This window comes from Antechinus flavipes, chromosome 2 (assembly GCF_016432865.1).
Source record: "Antechinus flavipes isolate AdamAnt ecotype Samford, QLD, Australia chromosome 2, AdamAnt_v2, whole genome shotgun sequence".
Taxonomy (NCBI): Eukaryota; Metazoa; Chordata; class Mammalia; order Dasyuromorphia; family Dasyuridae; genus Antechinus; species Antechinus flavipes.
Genome location: NC_067399.1, coordinates 529,954,736 through 529,979,499, shown reverse-complemented (window position 1 = coordinate 529,979,499; position 24,764 = coordinate 529,954,736). Strand labels below are relative to the sequence as shown.

At 35.9% G+C, this 24,764-nt stretch overlaps 1 protein-coding gene across 4 annotated transcripts in view; it reads right to left on the bottom strand.

The window, feature by feature from the left end:
• MYZAP (myocardial zonula adherens protein) overlaps window positions 1–1,385 on the bottom strand; it is a 112,353-nt gene extending 110,968 nt beyond the window's left edge. Inside the window, exons 1-2 of one of the 4 annotated variants that reach the window (XR_007951025.1) lie at window positions 1,263–1,385; window positions 877–1,049 (exon numbers count right to left, since the gene is read on the bottom strand). Coding sequence is in view for 3 of the 4 variants with exons in the window: in XM_051980722.1 (XP_051836682.1) it covers window positions 877–1,049; window positions 1,263–1,278 (189 nt within the window). In the remaining variant the exon portion in view is untranslated. Of the gene's footprint in view, window positions 1–446; window positions 698–876; window positions 1,050–1,262 lie in introns of those variants that run through there. The other 3 variants (XM_051980722.1, XM_051980723.1, XM_051980725.1) reach the window with 3 other exon arrangements.
• Between the last annotated feature and the right edge of the window lie 23,379 nt (window positions 1,386–24,764).

Genomic DNA, 24,764 nt, shown 5'->3' with positions numbered 1-24,764 from the left:
TTCTTTATGTTTGCTTTTGGGTCCCAAGTCATCTAAAGTTATTAAAAAAGGTCGTGCTTGTTTCTTAAAACAGATGCCTTCACCATATCCTAGGCTTAAGAGGGGCACATAGGTCAGAGAGAGGAATGCAAACAACAGAGCAATCGGTGGGCACCACGTAAAATGCTAAGTCCCTTTCCCCTCCCCTGGGGCCTCTCATCCCTGGGAGTTTGCAGGAGAGAGCAGGTGGACTTGTGAAGGGCCTGAGCTTGGCTGGATGGAGGGAATGCAGGGGCTCTCGGGCAGAAACTTGAGCGATTCTTTGGCCCACGGCTAGCGTGTTTCTGGGAGCAAAAGCTTACCTAGCCAAGAGAGGGGAGCCGAGCGCCTTTACACTGGGCCACTTGGGAGGGAGGAGGAGAAAGGGGGGCTCGCTCGCTTCTTCTCTTTCTGTTACCACTACTCACCCTCTTGCCTGGACTCCCAGAGGAAGCGGCCCCGTTGCCCGAAAGCAGGGTGACCGCGGAGCTGTAGCGCAGCATCCTCCAGTTGTGCCTTGGGGCGCCGAGGACTGGAGTGTAGCAGGAGTGTCTTTCGGGTTCGAATAACGCTCCCGAGGCCCCAGGCTGGCAAGCTGTCGGCCCGTCGGTCTATCTATCTACCCGCCCTCTTTCGTCCTCCTCGCCTCCTCCCTTGGCCCTCGTCACTATTCCCGCTCCTCCTCTCCTCACGCTACCCCGGGGGAGTGTCCGCAGCCCGCCCGGTCCGGAGGGAACGCCCAGACAAGCCCCCTACCCGCACCTCCAAGGCCGCGCCAAGCCAGCTGTGTGGCCAGCTGTGGTCGCAGAGCGCCGGGGTAGAAGAGTGGGCGGGTAGATCGGAGGGAGCGGAGCGCACCTCGGGGCGGAAGAAGCGAACTCCCAGCTCGTCCGACCTGTCCAGCAGCATTTTCTCCATTTGGCTCTGACTCAGTCTTTCTATGCAGGGGTGGCCAAACCGAGTTTGGGTGAGGGAAAGCTGAACCCCTTCCTCTAGGCCAGCGCAGAAGGCTCTTCTTCCTCTCCTGACACCTTAACACAAGTGGGAGAGAGAGTTCTCTGGGGAGGCCCACTCTAGCTTTGGGGATAGGAATTGCTAGAACAATATTGTCATTCAATAAACATTTTGTTCTGCTCGTGTAGCGCGCAGAGCACAGTTCTGGGTATTAAGGAATTTGGGGAATATACAGCCAGACCCCCTGGACAAATAAGAAGATAGCACACAGATATAACGATCATACATACATGATGAGCATTGCATTAGAGAGTGAAGAAACAAAAGTGCTGTACGAGTCGAGATGTTTTCCTCAGTCACTGCCCCCTAATTTTGAGGAGGGAGAAATCCATAGGCCCCCCGATGATGAAATGACGTGTCTCCTTTATGATTCCCCAGGTGTGGCTTTATGACGGTGGGGACATGGTCCACCTGGTTCTCATTTTCCCCACCTGTCAAAACGGGGTCAGGCTATTAGTGAAAGATTCCATTAGTTAATTGATATCTACCAAGATACTTATCAAGAAGGAGGTTAATGATTATTGTCTTGATGTCTGGGCAGCTCTTCTAAGGAGGAAGGAAGTGGGTTGTGGCCCAGACAAAGACAAAATAAACTGGCATCAATTGTTTACATTTTGTGACCACTGGAGAGTTTCTCAAATGTTTTGGTAAAGACAAAGAATGCAATAGATCTACATTTTATCTTGGGGTACCATTTGGCCGTTGCAACATAATAGGTTTGGGTGCTCCCTCCCAAAGGCGTTTCTCTGCAAATGTGCTTTGTAACAAAATTAAAACTTTTAATAAATTCCAAGTCTCAAGAACAAAACCCAGAACTTTTGCGACTGAAAACGACACTGACAGAGCTCTCAGAGCACTGTGCCAGCTTTTGTGACAAGAACCGCAGGATTTACACTGCCTGTTAAATCTTTAGGAACCAAGGGCTTTGGGCCCTTGGATTACTCACTCAGTCAATTCCCAGAGTATTTTGATGCTTCTCTGGGTTATGTCACTGTTCCAGCCAGGCCAACACTGGAAAGCATAATTAGCAATATTGGAGGAAATCCAAGGAAGAGAAGAATGGGGAGCAAACAGGAAAGTGGAAAAGGGGGTGGGGAGGAGAGAGGAAGTACAGGGAGCTGGGAAAAAGAAAACAATAGAATATGTTTCTTAACTGAGAGGAAAGCAGAAAACTCAATAATTTATTTCAACCACACACTTTAAGGAACAATTCTGAGAAGTGAAATAATAGATTTGAATATAGTTTTAAGAATAACCAAAGCATTTCAGTATATATAGATTTCAAGCTGGAAGGCACATTAGTGATCATTTAATTTAAATCCCAAAGAGGTTGAATGTGGATCACACAGGTAGTTATTTACAATCAGAATTTGAATTCACTCTAGACTAGGTATAGCAAATAGAAAGGAAAACTGATTATATTGATAGGATTCTGATTGTCACCCCCAGCCCAAATCTAGCTCCAGCTCCCTCTACTTGAAAATTCACAGAAATCCCCAAGAATATGCTGATGAGTACAAGTCTGCATGATCTATAACACATAATGTGAAAAAAGTATATAACTAATCTATGAATAGTTATATTCCAATAGAATGAGAAGCTTCTCGAGTCCAGGCTCTATGGTATTTTTATGTTTGTATCCCTTGCCTCTGCCACAAGAACTCTGCATAGAGATGACATTTAATAATTGATTTAATGAAAACATGCTAGAATAAAATATGGTGCTGAAGAATGGAAATGAGAGAGGAGGATAGGAACATCCTAGATTTGTAAACTATATGTACTCCTTCAGATTTAGCCATCCCAGTGTTGGATATTTTCTTTCTTCCTTCCATCCCACCTCTTTTTTTTCAGTTTCCTTTAATTTATTATCTTCCCATTAAACTGTAATCTCCATGAGGGAAGGACCTGTCTTTTTTATTTTATTTTTAATCACAGTGCCTAGCATATTTTAAGTGCTTAATAAATACTTATTGACTGATTTAAAAAATTAAATTTAAAAAATTAAAAAATTAAAATCTTCATGGAGGAGGAACTAATTAGACCTTGAAGGACATATAGATTTTGCAATGAGTAGAATGGATAATTTTTAAATTATCCCCAAAAGTAAGAGAATTAAGTTATTTTTAAAGCTTTCCTCTCAAGATGATTCCAAGACCTCCTATCACCCAGAAAATGCACAAAATTTGAAGAGACTTTAGGGATCATATATTAAAATCTCCTCATTTTGAGGAACTCAAATATATGAGGAATATGAGGAAACTCAAGAACAGGAAGTTAAATGATTTTCCCATAATTATTTAAAAAAAAAAAAGAATTAGAGATAAAGTAAAGACTAGAACTCAGATTTCCTGACTCTCAGTTTATCACTCCATTAAAATTTTTTTATTCCATTGTTTCAAAATTTCAACTATAGTCAATTTCCATGTTCTGTGGCTTCTATATTCTGCAGATTACTTTCTAGTCACTCAAGGGGGCTTTCCATTGCCTAGTTTGTTTCCCATAGTCCTATTCCTGGATTCTCTATCATGTAACTAAACTTTTAAGCACTTTCCTTCCACTTAGTGTGACATCTTGGTTGGATGCCTTTTCTTCCTTCACTGCTCTCTCTCCCTGAATAGTAGGAATAAGGAAAGTCAATCCATGAAACAGAGTTGATTCAAGCATGAACAGTGGTGAAAGCAAGAGAAAAACCCACCGAAATAGTCTTGACTGATTGGGATTGTCTTAGCTACCATCCTGAATTACCAATGCTAGTAGAATCATGTATACACATAAGACTTAAATTCTTCATCTACTTTAAATTCCTTTGCTTCTGCTTAAACCCAAGAAATCCAGAGGCAACTCAATGACAGACAACCTATACCCTAATCAGACAAATGACTTTGTATTTGGTGCTGACTTTGGTGGAAAGGGGGTTTACCCACTCTCTATATAATACTTTCATATAAATATTCAAGTACGTTCAAGATGCTGATTGACTTTCAGGCTTCTCTTTTCCACACTAAATAATCTTAAAGTCTGTAACTTTCCCAACATGTTTTTATTGCTAGTCCTTTAATTATTTGAAGGGAGAGGTATAAATCAGGGTTAAGTAATTTGCCCAGTGTCAATGAGTATCTGAGGCTGGCTTTGAACTTTAGTCCTTCTGATTCCAGAACCAGTACTCTATCCACTGTGTCACCTAGCTACTCCTAATTTTTGAATTCTTTTTACTGAACCCTCCCCAAAACCATTTGTCCCACTTTAGTTGGGGAGCCCAGAAGTAGTCTAGTGAGTTTCAGGAAAGAGCCAAATATAATGTGGTTGCTAGAAGAAAGAATCAGGGATCAATTCATTGGATATATAATACTGCTGAGTATAAACACACGCACACACGCACACACACACACACACACGCACACACACACACACACACACACACACACACACAAAATACATGGTAAGTAGCTAGATAACTCAGTAGATAGAGTTCTGAGCCTAAATTTAAATCCCTAAACACTTACTAGCTATGTGACCCTGTTTGCTTGTTTCTCATTTGTAAAATGAGTTAGAGAAGGAAATGGCAAATGACTCCAATATCTTCACCAAGAAACCCCATGGACAGTATGGTTCATGGAGCCTTAAAGAGTCAGGTACAACAGAACAATAACAACAACAATAACAACAACACACACAGAGGCTTTTCTGGTGTACTTATGTTCTATTTTTTAAATTACAGCTTTTTATATATAGTATGTTATAATATACTTGTATTATACATATAATTATTATTAATATATTACAATATATTTTCCCCATTGTTTCTTAGTTCCACTGCTAGATTATAAACTTGTCTTATTAACGTCAGTATATCCCTCAACATGTAGCACACTGCTTTGCCCATAATGGGTTTCAGAAACAAATGAACAAGCATTGACTATTTCTGCATTTTGTAGCGTTTTTTCTGCTATCTTTAAAGCTTCTCTTGTCCTGTCAGTTGGACACTGGGACATTTGTCCCAAAGTTCTGATACATTTATCTCTCCTGAAGACCAGGAAAGAATAACCATTTACAACAAGACAGAGGAAACATTTTCAACACTTTGACAAGGCTATTGAATTACAAAGACAGCTTTAAAAAAAATAATAAAGTGCAACAAGAAACACTGTACATTCACAAGGAGTTGGAGAACCAGAGAACATGACCTAAAGATAAGGAAAGCAGGTTGAAAGTAACCAAATACACCTTGCTAACCCAGTGAGAGCTACAGTATTACCTAAATCTGTCTAGACACACAGGGTAGAACTTGGCTAAACTATACTGGTGAATGCAAGACCCACTGAAAATAATCCTGGTTCCTGCATCAGTTAAGAATGTGAACAAATGAGCAACAGCAAAGAGTAATAGAGAATATTGCCCAAAAGAGATCTCCTATCTTAATGAAGAATTCTTTAAGTTACAGGTGGAATCACTATTCAAACCTCATTTAAAAACTCCAAATGAGTACATCCAAGGGGGTAGAAAATGGGAGAAGGGATTATAGGATCGAAGATCAAAGTATCAGAAGATACTTCAGAGACCATCAAGTCCATCCCCCTTCATAACAGCTATTCATATTTCATTTGATCATCACAGTAGTCCTGGGAAGTGAATGCTATCCCCAATTTACAGATGAAGAAACTGAGACAGAGATTAAATGACTTTGCAGAATCACAAAATAAGGAAATGTGTGAGGCATGATTTAAAGTCAGGTTTTCCTGTGTCTAACTCCTATGCTAGATCCACTCTGCCACCTTTACAAATGAGGAGAGACCCATATAAGTTAACTGATTTTCTTGGAGTCACACAGCCATTAACTGATCCTTACTACTTTAATCCAGTGCCTTTGCATAAAATATGGTTTGATAAGGGAAGAGATCTTTTCCCAGTAATAATTTTATATTTTGCATGCAAAGGAGGAAATTGATTTTTTTTCCTGATAAGAGGTTCCAACAATTGTTTGATTTCAAAAAGGAATCAGGTCCACAAACTACCCAAAAGGGGAGTGAGTAAATTGGGTGGAAAATGTAAAAGGATATCCTATAAGGCACCATACTAAAACATCTTATTGTGTAAAATATGCTGTGAACTTCACTGAATAATATGTGGGATTCATCCTAAAAGTTGTTCAATTCATGTCTGGCCAGTTAATCTTCTACCAGTAACATATACGTATGCTTCTAAACCCAAGACATTGAAATCAAGTTGGATAAAGAAGAAAAATGAGTTTGTTTACAAATTTTGCTCTTACAAATAGTAAACATTTGGGAGAGTAATAAAGAAGTCCCCAGATCGCTCAGATTTGGGGGGAGTGGAATTTGAATTTCTTGTAACGTCTGTTCTAGATTCATTCCATTGTTATTGCCTGGAGCTTTCTCCCTTTTCTGGAAGTTTCTATGCCTAGAACATTTTTGCCATGCTAAATAGAAACTTCTTGAATCACACAAGCTTGCTGATTGGTGCCTACCTGCAGCACTAGGAGGTGGAGAGTCAATCAGAGGCCCCACCAAAGACTTTGTCCCTCCCTATAAAATCCCTGGCTTTCACATAGCTGAACTGTCCTGATTCACAGAGTGATGATAGATGCAGGCATCCCACCCATGGAACTGGGAGGAGTAAAGAGGGTTTTGTATTACCTGCCTACGCCAAGTTCAAAGGGAGGCCTCTTGCAGGACCCCTCCTCCCCCACCTATAGCTTAAAGATCATTCCCTCTGATGCCCTAGCAAGATCTTTGGTTCCATCTGTGTCCTCATATAGAGATGTTGGCTACTGCTTGAATCTGGGGTGGAAGGTTCCACCCTAGTTTGTATATATCAGCTCTTGCCCTAGATCTAACCATCAGCTGTGGCCCCATAGTCTCTCCCTTGTTGCCTCTGCTTCTTCCATGTCCCTCCTCCTAAGAACAACCCTTTCTATATCTCTTTTGCATCTTTATTATTGTTATTTTTTTCTATCTTGTCTGATTCCTCATGAACCCATTTGGGTTGCATTTGTCTTTGTTTTTGTTTTAGCAAAAATACTGGCGTGGTTTGCTATTTCCTCCTCCAACTCATTTTACAAATGAGGAAACTGAGGCAAACAGGGTTAAGTGATTTGCCCAGGGTCACACAGCTAGCAAATGTCTGAGGCCATATTTGGACTCAGATCTTTCTGACTCCAAGCCCAGCATTCTATCCACTACCTTTTTGTGTGTCCTCCAAACAATAATGTACCTATCCCTTTATCAGTACAAAAGGGACACAAGGAACTTTGTCTATCTTCTGTTTCAAAGTCAATAAATTATAATTAGATTTTTTCTAAAAAAGAAAAAACATACATCTATTTACAGTGGTACACATAATACCAGAATTCTGAAATCATGCTAACAATAACCATTAACCATCTTAGTTGCTATCTTTTCTCATTCATGCTAATAGACACACTCACATGTATACATTAAAACATCTCATAGACTTCCTGATAGTTACTTTGTTTCTCAGTTGTAGATTAAAAAAAAATAAAGACAGATGTCATGTGCCCTATTGAAATTTTTAAAAAGTTATTTTTCTGTATCTGTGAATTGGCATAGGGGATTCTTAGTGAATAAACTCCCACTACCAATAGAGATAAGCATCTTACAGTCTCAGAAAGTTGGCCAATGAGGACATTGAGTTGCCAAGGGATGTGCCCATGATCATACAGTTAGTATGTATCAAAAGCCAAGCGTGAACCAAGTTATCCTCCTTACAGACTAATGGTTCTCTATACACTATGCCAAATTGTCTTCACAGAGCATAATCTACTACCATAGGCAAATATAGAAATTACAGTTCTAGAGCTCTAGTGAGGCATTATCTGATGGACGTAGAGGACTAGAGGGAAACATCTCTTCAAATTCAAAACAGAACTACGACAGGGCCTAGCATTAATCAAAAATGGATGAAAGTGGAGAGAGAGATTGGCCTTGTAGGAAGAAAAAAACACTGAATCTGTAATCAGAGTCCTGAGGGATCTTGGATAAGAATTTTAATCTCTCTTTGCCTCAGTTCCCCATTTACAAAACAATATTAATTATAACATATTGTTATATTATATTAGTATTATATAAAAACAATTAGCACCAACCTAGTAATTTAAGGTTTAGAAAGTGCTTTATAAATGTAAACTCATTTGATAAATGATCACACAGGTCCATTATAGCTTTAAATCCTACATTTCTATTACATTGTCTACGTAATATAATATCTGTTTTATAGTATTATGGACAGCTAAGTGATCCAGTAGATAAAGTACTGGACTTGAAGTCAAGAAGGCTCATTTACCTGAGTTCAAATCTAGACTCAGACGCTTACTAGCTGTGGGACTCTGGAAATGTCACTTAAGTCTGTTTGTTTCAGTTTCTTCTTCTATAAAATAAGCTGGAAAAGGAGATGACAAATCATTCCAGTATCTTTGTCCAAAAAAAACTCCAAATGGGATCAAGGACATGACTGAAAAACAGCAACAAATTATGGACTGGTCAATGAGGCCCAGTCCCTAGAGCATTCACAATTTGCTTTACCTGCTGCATATCTACAGGGAGGCTTCTTGAACCTGCTTCCACAAATACATAATGGAGCCCTTTCACTCTTCAATAAAAAGAATGAACAGCTATTTTATGATTTTTGTTTTGTTTTGCTGTCAAATAATTTTATTATTTTTTAAAATTAATTTATTTTTAATTAAATTTATTTTATTTGAAAAATAAAGTGAGAAAAATAGAAAAACAGAAAGGAAATGCAAAACAAAAAAGAATATTGTCATGTGCCCAGCAGAACATCAGGGAGGATTCAAAAATATATAATAACAAATTGCTAGATAAAGAAAGTATATGTATTAGTAGAAAAAATTATATTCATGAATGTCCACTTTTTCTTTACTTCCTTGTAAATTATTCTTTGATTATCTGCTGCACACCTTACTTACTTTTTTTCCTCTTTCATTCCTTTCACAATCCCCAAGCAAACTATAAAGATATATTTATGTATATATATGTAAATATATACATACAATATACATACTCACACACACATATACCCCACATACATACACTTCATTCCTATCCCTACTGACTAATTAAATTCTGCTCCCTAACTTGCCTTAATATTACTTAACCTCCCCCCAACCAAGGATTCTTCCCTTGTCTTCTTCCCTCATTCTTTGCTTCCCCATCCACCATTCCTCCCCACTTATTTTTATATAGATTTTGGAGGGTGCTATATTCTTTATGGTTTATATGTAATGTTGCCTATTGAACCCATTCCCAATGTGAGTAGGTTTTCAGAACTATGAGCCTATCTCCCCATTCTAATGCCTCTGTGCCTATTCTTCCTCTGCACCTCATTCATATAACATGATTAATATTTTTACCTTAGTTCTGCAATCTTTCTTTTGAGCTATTCTATTATTGATGTGAATCTTCAAGATATTATGTATGTGTATATATGTACATGTGTACATATGTACATATGTATGTGTATAAATGTACATATATACACACATATAAACACATAAATCATTTGTCCATGTTTAAACAGTTTGACCATGTTAAATTCCTTAAAAATGATCTTTCTTATTGGCTTTTATATGTTTTTAAGTTTCAGATTTGATTGATAGAAAATCCTGATAGAAATCAAGTTCATTGAATGTCAATTTTTTCTCACTTAAAATTATAGATAATTTTTGTTGGATATGATATTTTAGCATATTTTTGGCCACAGGTCTAGTTCTTTTGATGGTCAATAGATTTGACTCCAAGATTTGTGATCTTTTATTGTAGCTGCTGATAAGTCTTGTACAATTCTGGTTATAGCTCCAGTGTATTTGAATTTTTTTTCTTGTTTCTTACAAAATTTTGTCTTTGATTTGAGGGTTTCAAAATTTGACAATAATATTCCTGTGTGTTTTCCACAAAGGATCTCTTTGATCTTTGGATTTTTTTCTATTTCTACTTTCCCCTCATGTTCTATCACCCCAGGACAATTTTCTTGAATTTTTTCCTGCATTATTGTGTCAAGGTTCTCTTTTTTGGTCAGAGCTTTCTGGCAGTCCAATTATCCTTATATTTTCTTTTCTTGATCTGTTGTTTTTCTTATAAAATGTTTCACGTTGTTTTCTATTTTCTCATTTTTTATAATCTGTTTTGTTTTTTCTTACTCTCTCATAGATTCACTGGTTTCCCCTTGCCCAATTCTAATTTTTAAAGAATTATTTTCATCTTTAAGAGTCTGTACCTCCTTTTCTAATTGATTGACTTTTAAAAATGATTTTGTTTTTCTTGGGTGTTTTTAATTTTTTTAATAGTTTTTCCTCAGTGTCTCTCATTTGATTTTTAAATTCCTTTTTGAGTTCTTTTATAAATTCTCTCTGGGCAAGAAGCCATTTCACATTGCTCTTTAGGGTAGAAGCTTTTTTTTTTTTTAAACTAAAGTGTCCTCCTCTGAAGATGAACCCTGGTCTTCCCTGTACCCATAACATGTTTCAATGGTGGGTTCTTTCTTCTTTGCTGATTCATATTTTTTAATAAGAAGTTTTAGTGTAACACCTCCAATTATGGGGTAGAAGGATGGGGCATCAGGCTTCCCTTCAACTCTCCGCTCTCTCTAGCAGCCCTAAACCAAGAGCTTCACCCTCTTGCAAGTACCCATAGCCAGGAGTGTCCCTACCCCACTTTTTCTACACTTACTGCTGGCTGGTTCCTTCTCACACAAAGATGGGTCTCAGCACCTAGTTGGGCCTGGTGTTTCCAATCAGCTAAAGTTTCCTCAATTTTCCCAAACTCAGATTCAGACTGCACAAATAGTTCAGGAGATAAAAGTCTCTGTGGTTCCTGCTGAGGCTCCAGCCAAACCTGACTAGCCTGAGGGGTCTCCACTTCAGAGGAGCTAGCCCAAAGGTGTTTGCGCTTCAAACAGATTAATCGGAGCCTAGAGTCTTTCTTCAGATCTTCTTGAATTGTATCTGGAGAACCCCTATTCTGCCCCAAGTCTTCTTGATTTTTCATAAGTCTATGTTTACCCTGAGGCCCAAATTTATTCTATTTGTGGGAAAAATCTAGAAACCTTGAAATTTACCAACCTACTCTTCCATCTTCCCAGAATCCTCCATCCAAGCAATTTTATTATAATTAAAAGCCCTTTAATTGCTTTTGAACTTGGACTGAATCTTCAAAACTGATAAAATATTATTCCCTGTCAGGTTTTGAGTGAAGGAGTAGAAGAAATGCTGTAAGCTTCTTGCTGCTCAGACGATTACATCTCTATGAGTAGTCTCTGTTTCTTGTCTGTTGTATTTATCCATTCTTGATCTTGAGTACTAATGCTTGGCAGATCCAGTTATGATTTCATGAGTTTTGAAAGGTCAATAGAGCCACCAGAGGCCTACCAACTGGTCTCCACAGCAGAGTATACCAGGAACTAGAGACAGCTAAGTCCCCCAAAAACTAATGAAGATACTAGGAAGCAGAGGAATGACCTACTTAATTTAACATAACAGTGAAGTAACCAAGAGTCATGTTCTGCAAGCAAGGAAGCAACTCAAGCATCAGCTATGCCCCACCAGAAGTGAAGTTAGGAGTATTCTCCCTAGGGAATGAGGTAGTAAAAGATAATGTGCTCACAGGTAGAGAAGAGCAGGTTATATTTTGGTCTTTATTCCATCTATTCAGTAAATTTTCCTTTGTAAAAAGCTAATTAAGGTTAACTATTTTATTTAAGAGGATAGCTGATCAGATGATACTAGAGTGGATGATATTGGGGAATCCATCCGAGAGAGGCTTGGGAGAATGATTTAAATTATCTCAGCTTTTTCAGGCTTTAACTCCAGGCAATTATTCCCATAATCCCAGGCTATTACTCCTATACCCTAGAAAAGAATAGTCAATGAAGTGGGAATTATGAGGATGAGTCCATAGCTTCTGCCCTACAATAGTAATATAATAGCAAACTGAAATAACTGTTCTCTATTGATAAGTACTAGTCTAAAATCTGGAAACTTTGAAATAACCTGGAATTTATTCATTTTTCATCCAGCTGACCATCATTATTCCTTAATTCTATTCTGAAACACCCATTATAAAAGATATTGTTTCCCAAAGAGAAGCTATGAAATACCAACATATCTGCTTAATCATCTACTCAAGTAGAAACTCTCCACTGGACTGTAGCTTAGAGGAAGAGGGAGGCAGTTGTCCTGAGTCCAGGCCCCCAAAACACATATAAATCTAACTCTTAAAAATGACTTCTCTGGCTAAGCTTTTGGAATTGTGCCATGGAAAATTGTCTTCCTATTCCTTCTGTTTCTCTCCCCCAGTCATACTGATTAGCTTGTTCATCTTTAATAACTGTACAATTCTCACTTATGTATTGCTCTGAAGTTTTATGAACTTTTATGAAGTTCATAAAAAAAACTTTATGAAGTTTTATGAATTTTTTCTCAAGTCTGCGAGATAGCAAAGAGGCAGTAATATAGAAAGATCACTGATTTGGATTTCTTAAGAACTGAGTTGAAATCCTGATTCTGTCAATTGGGCAAGTCACTATATCTCTCTAATTCTCAGGTTTTTTTAATCCATAAAAGACATAGGTTGAACTAAAATCCTTCTAAAAGGGTGAGCTTGGTAGCACAGTGGATAAAACACCAGCCCTGAAGACAGGAGGACCTGAATTCAAATCTGACCTCAGACAATTAACACTTCCAAGCTGTATGACCTTAGGCAAGTCACTTAACCCCAAGTGCCAGAGCAAAAAAAAAAAAAAAATCCTTCTAATATGGCTTTCAGCCCTGGATGTATGTTCTTTATCTTCATTTTTGTAGATGAATAAGCTGAGATGCAGAGAGATTGTATTTTGATTAAGATAATTTAGATCTAAAATCCCAAGATCCTAAAATAATCCAAGATCCAAGACCTAGGTCTCCTAATTCCAAGTGCCATGAAATTTTCATAGAGTAATATCAATTTAAATTCACTAAAATGAATTTAATGCTATATTTTCCTTCAATAAATCTAAAGAAAGAGGATTTCATTGATATGAGCATTCTTCTCTACTTTTTGCAGATTAGTAGAACCTTAGTAGAACATCATGAATTGCTGCGACACACACAAAAAAATCATCACCAGTCAGCTGATCATAGAGATCACAACCAAAATTCTTCCAACCTAAGACCCATCAGAGTTTACAGGAGTTAGAGTCAGAAAGGACCTTGGAAATCAGCTGTTCAAATTCTTTCATTTAATAGAAGAATTTGAGAAAGATTCAGTGATTCACTCAGGGTCTCAAAAATAGTAGATAGTTGAACCATCATTTATTTAAACCCAAATGATAGTCTTTGGATTCCAAAGACATATGGTTTGTGCATTAGATTAAGCCCTGGGCTTGGAATGAGGAAAATTCATCTTCCTGAGTTCAAATCTGGCTTCAGACACTGTGCAAATTACTTAATCCTGTTTGCCTCAGTTTCCTCATCTGTAAAATGAGTTGGAAAAGAAAATGGCAAACCACTCCAGTATCTTTGCCACGAAAATCCCAAATGGGATCATGAAGAGTTGGACACCTCTGAAACAAGTGAACAACTTTGAACTCCAAAGCCAGTGCTTTTCCTATTATACCACAGGTAAATTCTTTTATCAGAAAGTTACATATTCTCTAAATATTTAAAATTTACTGTCATTTTAAAAGTGATTTGATTATATTATCATCTAGCATAATAGAAAGAATAGCACATGGCACAATGCCTTGAGTTCAGTAGGCACTTGATAAATGTTTATCAAAGTCAATTGAATCGAAAAAGTCCTGAAAGCAGAAGACTGAAAACTTGCAGGCAAGGACTTCTGAAATAACTTGTTCTTGTTTTCTTCAATCTGTCACAGAAGTATCATGATGCCATCTTTTGTTGTTATTTTTGTTGTCATTGTTCAGTTGTGTTGGACTCTGTGATCCCATTTAGGATTTTCTTAGCAAAGATATCAAAGTGGGTTTGCCATTTCCTTCTTCAGTTCATTTAACAAACTGAGGCAAACAGGATTAAGGCAAACAGTAAATTTTTAAGTCTGTATTTGAACTCAGGAAGATAAGTCTTCTTCATTTAAGCCCAGCATTCTATAGATTGTACCACCTGGCTACACTTCTTTGAGGAGCCAGTGAGATTATGTATGATAAATATAAGGTATCATTCTCATACTTTTTTCCCTAAGAGAAAAACAGCTTTGATACTTTACCAACGTGAGATTTTAAAACAGAGAAATTCAATTTTTAAGTAAAGTGCTTACAACAGAATTCTTAGTTTACATTCCCATGAGCATGCTTCTGCAAGTATGCTAGCTTAGTGTGGTAGGGAGTAGGGGTAAGGGAGATATATCCAAACCAAGAAACAAAGTCCGCTTTTTTTTTTTTTTTTAAATGTGAAGTCTTTGCTATAATAAGAAAGTCATGATTTTTTGGTGGTTTTTTTTTTTAAAGTAATAGATTGAGTCACCCATTATCACAGGCTAGAGTTCAGGAGTCATTGCAAGTTATTTGCCATTATTAATGTTTTGCATGTAAGTGAAGCAAAGGTTGGGTTACCTGGTGACTCTTTCCCCATATAAGGGAGAGGTTCATACCATCCAGGCAAAGTAATTAAGATAAGGAAAGCAGCAGAAGATTGTAGATGTGTAGAAGACTGTAGACTAGAACTGTCTTCAAAAAAGAATCTGCTTATAGCTAAACAGGTGGAGGGTTTGTTTCCTAGTTTTCATTTCTGTGACTCTGAGTCAACTGACAGGATTGGCTTTTGCATGCGTTGGAATGCAGAAGTGAAGCAAGCAAAGCAGATTTAAGTTAGAAGTATGTGATTATGTTAATTATTATAGGAAGCCAATGAGAAAGGGAGATAATGGTCTTATTGCTTATTTATTATGGTTTATTCTATCTTATTCTAAAACAAAGCTGTATAATGGAATAAGTGCTGGTCTTAGAAGCACAATGATCAGGCTTCTTTTTCTAGCTTTAATATTTATTATATTATTCTGAACAAGTCACTAAGTCTGAATTCCCTCTAAAATGGGAATGACAATAATATTATTATTAGCTATTTTGAGGAAATAATTTTGTAAACATGAAATGCTCTATAAATGTATTATTAATCTATTTTATTGGTTCCTTTTTATGGTTTTTAAATTCTTGTGTACTTGCATCTTATACTGTCCTTTGTTCTGAACCATTCTGAAAAAATAATTTCAGAGTTAATATAAAATGGACAAGTAAATGGAAAGCCCTCCACCCCATTCCCACTACAACTACCAGAGAGTTGATATTTATGTGATAGATTCTCAAGTAACCTTGCTATATGACTTGGGATTATTTACTGTTCATTCAGTGTGCGTCATACTTTTCAATCTCTATACCTTCACTTAGGTCATTCCTTGAGTCTGGAATAAATCCAAGTCTCCACCTGTTTAAATGCCATATAATTATTTAGACCTAAGTTAAACATCATATTCCACATGAAGAAGGATTCTGGGACTCACATTGGGAAATAATTTCTTCCTGTTCTGAATTATCATAGCACTTTATTTACACTTCTTTTATGCATATTTTACTTGATATATAATTATTTTGAAATTTTTTCTCTCTCCAAACAGTCTAAGATCAGGATTTAGTCTCATTCATCTTTGTATTTCTTTAAAAAAAAAAAAAAGAAATACGCACACAGTGCTTTGCACACAGCAGACTTTCAACAAATATAGACATTCAATAAATTCTTGCTGAATTGAAATGCTAAATTAAACAAAGAGGAGGCTGTGTTTATCTGACTAGTATTTATATCTGTAGTTAAAATCTATATTAGTAAGAATACTCCAACTGTGAGGATTCTGGAAAAGGGTAGACCAATTCAGTTCAACAAAGATTGTTTTGTTTTTTTATCTAGATACAATGAGTTAAATGCCATTTGAGGAGCACCAATAGGTCCTCCTAACCAAATGATCTCACCATTAAAATCAATTCTTGGGCTAAACAACAAAAGCAAAATCCTTGTCTATAGAATGCTGTTTGTTCAAAGAAGAATGGTTGTGGTGAATGAGATGAAGAGAAGGCCTCCAGCCTTCTCCTTCTGGATCTTAACAATGATTAAGAGCATATGGTTAAATCTTGTCTAGTATTTTTTATAGTTGAGAGAATGGAGATCTAATCATCTTCTGATTCCAAATCTAGGACTTTCCACCACACAATGATAATTCTGGAGTCAAACCCAAATGGTAAGTCACTTAACTTTCTTGGGCCTCAATTCCTTTAGCATATAAGATGACAGAGTTGGTCTGGTCTTCTCTGAGCTCAGAATCAAAGATCTTATCACAGAATCCTGGAGAATAACACAGACAAAGCATATTTTTTACTTTCTGTAGTATTCTTTTTTTTTGGTCTATATTTTCTTTTGTGAGATGGCTAATGTAAAAATATGTTTTACATGACCTCACAAGTATAATCTATAATAAATTGTTTCCCTTCTCAAGGAAGGAGAACAGGAGTGAGTGAAGGAATAAATAGAGAACTCAAAAAAAATTTTAAGAATGTTAAAAATTTTTGTTCACATGTAATTGAGAAAAATAAAAATTAAAATGCACATATACATCTATGTGCCTATATTCCGATTTAATCAATTTTTTAAATGCTATATATTTAATTTTATTCATTTCAAAACATTATTGTAAAATGCAATTCCTTAAGCCTTAGGAAACCACATAAGCAGAATAGACAGAAAAATGGCTAAGAATACCTGCTCTGGATATGTGTGGAGATGAGAAGCGGACTTAAAAGGATCACATACCAAAAGAAAAAAAAAAAACCCTTCCAATTATGTCTAGTTTGGGTTTTAAGACTTAGAATGCTCTATCAATTTATTATGACTGTCTTAGCTCCCAGTCACTGCTGGCAACAAGATACAGCACTTTCTAGAAAGGCATTAAAATTTTTATCTCTATAGTGTTTACTATTTCCCCTGGCTTTTCAAAGTTTTTCATGAATAAGCAGGAAGATATATCATAAACACCAGATACTTCCTTCCTGTCCAGCTAAGGTTTCAGGACAATGTATTTATCACTGTTTAATCATATGGACTGCCCTCACATGTGTTTTTAAAATCATGAAGAATCTTACTTCAGAGCAAGCTGAAAGGTCCAACTAAGACTGCATCCTGTCTCCAGCAGAGGCCCAGAACGGATGCTCCAGTGATCGAGAACTTCCTAGCCTCCTGTCCTCACCCACCCCCACTCCTACACCAGACTTCACTGAAGAATGAACCATACAAGAAAAAATAATTTTCACAGGGTCATAAAGTTAAAGCTAGAATATACTTTTGAGACCAATTATCCCACTTTCTCCTTTTACAGTTGAGGAAACTGAGGCCCAAAGAGGAAAAGTAAACTATTCCAAAGGAAATTGGGAAAGACAGAATTAGAATTGAAAGCAGATCATCCAACTCCCAAAGCCAGTACTCTTTCTACTGAATACTGCTGTCTGTCATGCAAACATGGGTTCTATAAGCACATATACATCTGATTTAAAATGTATAGAAGTTTGCCGTTTATTTTAACCTCTACAGCAAAAAAAAAAAAAAAAAAAAAAATGAACATGAGCTTGGACAGACCTTGGGAGATGGTTGAGGAAAGAAGGCCCTGGCCTATGGATCCCTTCTCACAATAATGTTTTAAAAAGGGAGAGGGAGAGGGAAAGGGAGAGGTTGGAGGAGATGAAGAGGAGAGGGAGAAGGAGGGTGAAAAGAAGAGGAAGAAGGAGAAAGAAAGGAAGAAGGAGAAGAAGAAAAGAAAGAAGGGAGGGAAGCAGAGAGGAAGAGAGAAAAGGGAAGGCAGAGAGGGAGGAAGAGAAAGAGAAGGTATGTAAGGATAGGGAAGAGTGTTCACACATTCCTCTGATAACATCTTTTACACCATTTTTTCAGCCCAATTACTCATGTGTAACGTATTGAAATCTCTGCACTCCCTTGCCTCTCTACTGCTCTTTTAGGAAGTCTCAACTTCAGTTCTCAGGAACTAAATGAGCTTACCGACATTAACAAAAGAATTTCATGTACCTTTGTTAAAAATATGGATCTATGTTTCAGGGAAAACTTTATGGTTGTTAAAGAGACAGAAAAATTTTCTAGAGACAATCTAGTCAATTCTCTTCTTCTCTACCTTCTGTTCAATTATGGACCCAGCTCATTGTCCATATGCCATGTCTGTCACAAATAGATAAATGCATACACACACACACATACACACACATACACACACACACACACACACACACACACACACACACACACACAGAGGCCAATGATTTTTATTGGCCAAACAACTGCATATTGTAGTCTGGTTAATAGGCACTTTTTTTATTCATTTGGTTTTTTTTCCCTATAGTCAACCCCATTATCTTAAATGATTATAGATTTTAGGTGCAAATATTCCATAAATTGTTTGTGATGGGACCTGTGTTCAATATGAAGTTATATAGTCTTCTCCACAGGAGTGACAATTGAAATATAAATCTTCTACAGATTTAGTGAGAAACACAGGCAATCATAAATGGAAAAAATAATTGCTTAGATTTTGATGTCTATTGTTATCCTATATGGAGGATCAGGGAGAGGTGTGGCAGATGTTGTTCCCCAGCACTAAGGAAGAGTAGTGCAAAGAACTAAAGATTATGATCCTGCCACAAAGGAAGAGAATCCAGAAACCATGGACAACAAAAATTATGAATCATAGTAATATTAATGCCCCCTCTAAATGGGAGACAGGTGGTAGACTTTAGAATAATAAAAAACAACAATAATAATAACAAGTTATTGATTTATATACTGCTATAAGATTTGCAAAAGAATTTTACAAATATTGTCTCATTTTGTCCTCTCAACAATACTAGGAGGTAGATGCTATTTATTATTATTATCATTTTACAGATTTAAATAAATCTGATACCAGGCAGAGTTTAAGTGACTTGCTCATGATTACATTGGTAAATATCTGAGGCAAGATCTGAATTTGCTTCAAGTACTCTAGATGCAGAAACAATAGGAAGGTGGTAAGATAACTGCCTTCATTATGCCTGACTGAAAAGTACCTAATTTCCTTGAGACTAAAGTCAGGTGATTTTTTTCCCTCAAGATATGGTTTTGATGATTCGAAAAATGATTTCATAAATTAAACCAATAAAATATAAAATGTCCAAAGGGTACTCTTATCATAGAGCTATGTAGATAAGTATTTTAAGGAATATAGGTAATTCCCAGGAGCTCAAGTACAATGGGAAGTTAGAAAAGAATTGAATAGAACCCAATGAGAAGGCTACTTTATATTTTCTTCTATGATTTAAAAAGTCAACTAGATATATCATTGGACAGAATGCTGAACCTGGAATTAAGAAGATATCTTCATGAGTTCAAATCAGACCTCAGGTGCTTCCTAGTGGGGCAAATCTCTTAACTCTGTTTATCTCAGTTTTCTCTTCTATAAAATGAGCTGGAGAAGGAAATGACAAGATGCTCCTGTATCTCTGCAAACTAAACTAAGCTCCAAATGGGGTTATGGAAAGTTGAGTATGAGTGAAAGCAACCACACACACACACACACACACACACACTCACAGTTTCAAACTTCTTCCCTCAACCTTTTCCACTTTGTGATAGTTCTTATTGTTCACAAGTCTTTTCTTACCTTAAGCTAAATGTGGGATAGGGTGGGGAGCCAGAGCATTGTGGCATCGGCTCAAGAGAGAATCTACTGTGAGGCTCTAAGTCTGCTCTGTTCTTATTGCAACCTGGTGGTTTAGCAGATTTGCTGCGAGACACCCAAAAGAAAATACAACAGGCAAATTGTAAGCCACTAAGCCCTGGAAGAACATGGGACCTGGCTGCAATTACAAAGAATCAAAGTGGAAGTCAGTCAGAAACACTGGTCCCAGGACAAACTAAAATGGCTATCACCCCTTTGCCTTAACAGCAGACCCCAACCTTTAAAAAATGAGCAAAAAAGCAAAAAGAACTTTTACTATAAACAGCTTTTATGGAGAGAGAGAACAGACCTCAAACCCTGAGCTTCCTAAAAGTAAACCAGCACCAGATGAAGCCCCAAAGGGTAAAATGAGCTGGCCTTCATTTCACAAGTCATTCTTAGAAGAATTCAAAAAGGATCTTAAAAGAGTGTTAGAAGAAAAATGAGGAAAAGAAATGAGATCTTTGCAGGAGAGTATGGAAAAGGAAGACCAGAAATTATCTAAAGAAAACTCCTTAAAAATAGATATGATGAAATGGAAAAAAGATATATCTCCTTACAATATAGATATGAAAAAGAAACCAATTCGTTGGAAAATAGAATTTGTGAAATGAAAAAAAATGCACGGAACAAAACAACTCATTTAAAAATTTAATTGGCCAAATATAAAAGGAACTAAAAAAAAAAAAAACAGAAGAAAATAATTCACTAAAAATTAGAACTGAACAAATGGAAATGAATGACTCAACGAGACATCAAGAATCAATCAAATAAAATCCAAAAAAAGAAAGAAAAAATAGAAGAAAATGTAAATTACCTCATTGGAAAAACAACTGACCTGGAAAATAAATCTAGGAGAGAAAATTTAAGGATTACTGGACTTGCTGAAAACCATGTTGAAAAAAAGAGCCTACACATCATCTTTCAGAAAATCGTCAAGGAAACCTGCCCCAATGTACTAGAATCAGAAGGTAAAATAGCCATTGAAAGAATTCACCAATCACCTCTTGAAAGAGACCCCAAAATGAAAACTCCAATGAAGATTATAGCTAAATTTCAGAATTATCAAATTAAGGAAAAAAATTGCAAGCAGCCAGAAAGAAACAATTCAAATATTGAGGAGCTACAATCAGGATTACCCAGGACCTAGCAGCTTCCACCTTAAAGGATCTAAGGGCCTGGAATCTAATATTCCAAAAAGCAGAGGAACTTGAATTGCAGCCTAGAATCAATTATCCAGCTAAATTGAGAATTATCTTTCAGAAGATGGACATTCAATGATACAGGTGAATTTCATTTATTTCTGATGAAAAGACCAGAGACAAACAAAAAAATTTGATATCCAAATTCAGAACTTAAGAAAAGCATGAAAAGATAAAAAGGAAAGAACTCTTGAGAACTATATTTCTGTTATGGGTATATTTAGAGAATGCATGTTATAATTTGATTTTATTATGATAATATGAAAAAGAAACTAGAGATGGAAAGGGGAATGTAGTGGAAAAAGAGGAAAATGAGGATAAAATGAGGGAAATTACATCTCATGAAGAGGCAAAGAAGACCTAATATAACTGAGGGGAAAAAAGGGAGGGGGATAAACATTGTATGAATCTTACTTTCATCAGATTTGACTCAAAGAGATATTATCAGATATATTTGGTTTCACAAAGAAATTCTCTTGCCTTATAGGGTAGTGGGAGAGGAAAGGAGAAAAAAGAGGAAGGGTAATAGAAAGGAAAACAGAAATAGTAGAGGAAAGGTATAAGAAATGGGAAGGGGCTGTAAAGGAGGAGGGCTGTTTGATCAAGGTGTTAGAAGAAAAATACTGGGAAGGGGGAAAGGAGGAAAGGAAAGAGGAAAGCACAACTTGGGGTAAATAAGATGGTGGGAAATACAGAATTAGTCATTTTAACTGTGAATGTGGACAGGATGAACTGTCCCATAAAATGAAGCAGATATCAGACTGTATTAAAATCCAGAATCCTAGAATATGTTGTATATAAGAAACACATTTAAAGCAGAGTGATACACACACAGAGTAAAGGTAAAAGGCTGGAGTAGAATCTATTATGCTTCAGGTGAAGCAGGGGTGGTGATTCTGATCTCAAATCAAGCAAAAGCAAAAATGGAACTAATTAAAAGAGATAAGGAAGGAAACTATATGTTGCTAAAGGGTACCATAGATAATGAAGCAATATCAATACTAAACATATATGCACCAAATGATATAGCATCCGAATTCATAGAAGAGAAGTTAAGAAAGCTGCAAGAAGAAATACACAGCAAAACTATACTAACAGGGGATCTTAACCTTGCTCTCTCAGAACTAGATAAATCGAACTACAAAATAAATAAGAAAGAAGTTAAGGAGGTAAATAGAATTTTAGAAAAGTTAGGTATAGATCTTTGGAGAAAAATGAATGGAGACAGAAAGGAGTGTGCTTTTTTCTCAGCAGTTCATGGAACCTATACAAAAATTGACCATATGTTAGGGTATAAAAACCTCAAAATCAAATGCAGGAAGGCAGAAATAGTAAAGGCATTTTTTTTAGATCATGATGCAATGAAAATTACATGCAATAGAAGGCCAGGAGAAAATAGACCAAAAATTAATTGAAAACTAAATAATCTAATCCTAAAAAATGAATGGCTGAAATAACAAATCATATATGAAATGAATAGTTTCATCCAAGAGAATGACAATAATGAGGCAACATACCAAAATTTGTGGTATGCAGCCAAAGCAATTAGGGGAAACTTTATATCTCTAGATGGTTACTTGCATAAAATAGGCTTACAACTAAAAAGGCTAGAAAAAGAACAAATTAAAACCCCCCAATTAAATATCAAATTTGAAATTCTGAAAACAAAAGAGGAGATTAATAAAATGAAAGTAAGAAAACTATTGCATTAATAAATAAAACTAAGAATTGGTTTTGTGAAAATAACAAAATAGATAAACCTTTCAAATTAACTAAAATAGATAAACCTTAGAAAAAGGAAGAAGAAAATTAAATTGTTAATCTCAAAAAATGAAAAGGGAGAACATTCCACCAATGAAGAGGAAATGAAGAGGAAATTAGAGCAATAATTAGGAGTTATTTTGCCCAACTTTATGTCAATAAATTTAATAATCTAAGTGAAATGGAGGAATACCTACAAAAATATAGATTGTCTAGATTAATAGATGTGGAAATAAATTACTTAAATAATCCCATTTTAGAAAAAAGAAATAGAACAATCTATTAATCAACTCCTTAAGAAAAAATCCCAGGGCCAGATGGATTTACATGTGAATTCTACCAAATATTTAAAGAACAATTAATTCCAATACTATGCAAACTATTTGAAAAATTAAGGAAAGAAGGAGTCCTACCAAATTACTTTTATGACACAGAGATGGTGCTGATAATTAAACCTGGTAAAGTGAAAACAGAGAAAGAAAATTATAGATCAATTTCCCTAATGAATATTGATGTAAAAATCTTAAATTAAATATCAGCAAAGAGATTACAGAACCAAGATAACACACCAGGACCAAGTAGAATTTATACTAGGAAAGCAGAGCTGGTTCAATATTAGGAAAAGTATTAACATAATTGAATAAATCAATAACCAAACTAACAAAAATAATATGATTATTTCAATAGATGCAGAAAAAGCATTCAATAAAATCCAACACTCATTTCTATTAAAACACTAAAGAGTATAGGAATAAATGGATTTTTCCTTAAAATGATAAATAGCATCAATTTAAAACCATCAGCAAGTATCATATGTAATGGGGACAAACTAGACCCATTCCCAATAAAATCAGGGGTGAAACAAGGTTGCCCACTATTATCATTATTATTCAATATTGTATTAGAAATGTTAGCTTTGGCAATAAGAGACGAAAAGGAGATTAAAAGAATTAGAGTAGGTAATGAGGAAGCCAAATTATCACTCTTTGCAGATGATACAATGGTATACTTAGAGAACCTTACAGAATCAACTAAAAAACTACTAGAAACAATTTACAACTTTAGCAGAGTTTCAGAATACAAAATAAATGCACATAAATCATCAGCATTTTTATATATTACCAACAAAGTCCAGAAGTAAGAGATACAAAGATAAATTCTATTTAAAACAACTGTCAATAATATAAAATATTTGAGAGTCTATCTGCCAAGGAAAAGTTAGGAACTATATGAACACAAAATACTTTCTACAAAAACAAAGTCAGATCTAATAAATTGGAAACATATAAAGTACTCATGGGTAGACTGAGCTAACAAAATAAAAATGACAATATTACCTAAATTAATCTACTTATTTAGTGCCATGCCAATCAAACATTCAAGAAATTATTTTACAGATCTAGAAAAAATAGTAACAAAGTTCATCTGAAAGAAGAAAAGATCAAGAATTTCAAGAGAATTAATGGAAAAAATGCAAATGAAGGTGGCATAGCTATGCCAGACCTAAAAATATGTTATAAAACCATGGTCATCAAAACCATTTGGTACTGGCTAAGAAACAGAGTAGTCAATCAATGGAATATTTTAGGTTCACAGGACAAAACAGGCAATGACTATAGTAGTCTAATGTTTGATAAACCCAAAGACCACAGATTTGGTGATAAGAACTCACTATTTGACAAAAACTGCTGGGAAAATTGGAAACTAATATAGCAGAAGCTAGACATTAACCCACATGCAAGACCGTGCACCAAGATAAGGTCAAAATGGGTTCATGGTTTAGACATTAAGAGTAAATATTATAAGCAAATTAGAAGAACACAAGATAATTTACCTATCAGGTCTATGAAGAAGGAAGGAATTTGTGACCAAAGAAGAACTAGGATCATTATTGAACACAAAGTAGATCATTTTGATTATATTAAGTTTAAAAGTTTTTGTACCAACAAAACTAATGTAGATAAGATTAGAAGGGAAGCAA